This window comes from Galeopterus variegatus, unplaced genomic scaffold, assembly GCF_000696425.1.
Source record: "Galeopterus variegatus unplaced genomic scaffold, G_variegatus-3.0.2 Scaffold10481, whole genome shotgun sequence".
NCBI lineage: Eukaryota > Metazoa > Chordata > Mammalia > Dermoptera > Cynocephalidae > Galeopterus > Galeopterus variegatus.
The window spans coordinates 8179-10038 of NW_007736592.1; the positions used below are offsets into that span (position 1 = coordinate 8179).

The window sequence follows — 1860 nt, forward strand, 5'->3', positions numbered from 1 at the left end:
ATTTCAATATTATGTGGTCACGTACAATGGGAGATATTTGCAAGCAAAGAAGAGGAAGGAATATTCCTGGGGAGTACAGGGAAGCCATCCAGAGGAGGAAGTACATTTTTAAAGCAGAAACTTGAAGGAATTTTCAGAAGAAAGGGCATCCTAGGCAGAAGGAATAGCATTTGCAAAGACATAAGTGATAAGGGATAGTCAAGGACCTCCATGCAGTTCAGAATTACCACAAACTTGGAGGAGAAGAGGGAAATGGGTTAAATGAACCAAGGTCAGATCATGTGGACCTTGAAGGCCATGCTGGGTTGCTTAAAAGTCACCTGATAGTTGGGAGAGTGAGGGACAACATCTTAGAAGGTGGCAGTGGGGTGTTTGGGGTGGGGAATGAAGGATTATTCGAAGGCCATGCTTTTCTGCATGTTATGGTATCTGCCTCAGGGAATATAATATAAGCAGAAAGCCTTGGTGTGGTGGGAAAGCTTAGTAGCCCCAAATGGCTTGTGTGACTATAACTTCTGTTGAACCTAGTTTCTCAAGGGGCAACAACCGTTAAGAGACAGGACACTGTTCACAGTACAGTTTTTATTTTCTGAGAAACACAAGATGCAAGGCTAGGAGGGAACTTGAGGAGAAGGCAAGAGATGACAGTACATCTGCACGAAAGAGTGGCTTTCTTCTTCACAAAGGATTGCTGTGGTTTTTATTCACTGTTCCACCTTAAAATCTCTGAAACTTATAACAGCCGGCTTAAGTTCAATTAGGTGATTCACACGACCACTAGACCAACATCTGCACATGTCCACCAGAGCCACCTGCAGGCTCCTCTAATGCCCCAATGCGCTTCCAATACTGGGGCAAGACATTTCCATTCTAATCAGGAACTCAAAATCCTTCAAGACCTAAGTCATCTCTTACAGTGCAGAAGGATTTTATAGAGAATCCGGTATGGGCAGAATCCTAAGGAATTCATATCAAGAAATTTTGCGGCCAGCAAAGGTATCTATAAGGAACCTAGGCCTGCCTTGCAGATCTGGAGGAGTGGTAACTTGTGGGTCAGAATGAAGAAATGGTGCTCAATTCCTGTTGGCTTGCCTGTGTTTTCCCTTGCTTGGAGTGCCTGCAGTATTTGTATGACAGAAATGCCAAGCCACAGACTCCAAGAAGCACGAGAGAAAAAAGTATGTACAAAGCCGTCTGTGCTTCCGCTGAGCCGAGCGTTAGCCCCAGGAACTGAACCTCCTCTTCTCTCACGGGGCTGACACTGGGTCCAGCATCTAGGAGAGGACGACAGGGGGTTCACGCACAAGTGCTGATTTAGTCATGGTGACCCAAGATGAGGCCCAAGCTGTACCCCACAGCACCCTAAGTCTGCACAGCCAGTGTGAGTGTGCTGCCAAGGTGAAGGTGCCCATCCCCTCACTGTGTTAGCACCTGTGCATGAAGTTAGGCAGCGCTATTTTTAAACATCTCTCTCAGCAACTAGAATATAATCTACATTGGACAACTGACTTTCACTTTTGTATAGGAATTTATACTTTCAGTCATTCAACAAATACTGGGCACCTGCATTGTGCAGGCCACTGCACTTTCGCAGCCTTTCATTTGATCTTTGCAACTGCCCAGAAGCTTTTGCCAAGTTTCTTGCCTAAGGTTGCACAGCCAGTTAGTGGTAGGGCTGGAAGAAGAATCTGGACTTGCTCATTCTCATACTGGGCTCTGGGACCCTAGTGTTCTAGGTGCAGCCATCGACACTAAGTGTCCTTTGTTCCATCCCAAGACTGTCTGCAGCATTCAGTGGAAATAAATACTGGTTGAATGAATGCAGAGGATGGAGGGGCAGAAAGGAGGGTAATAAGCCAG

The 1860-nt window shown here is 46.0% G+C and overlaps 1 protein-coding gene across 1 annotated transcript in view; it reads right to left on the reverse strand.

Annotated features, from left to right (window-relative positions):
• Positions 1–562: 562 nt before the first annotated feature.
• The window catches only part of LCT (lactase), a gene marked incomplete at its 5' end in the record, with an annotated part of 37423 nt that continues 36125 nt past the window's right edge, over positions 563–1860 (reverse strand). The window contains one exon of the mRNA XM_008594262.1: positions 563–1274. Coding sequence (XP_008592484.1) covers positions 1054–1274 — 221 coding nt within the window. The remainder of the gene's footprint in view (positions 1275–1860) is intronic.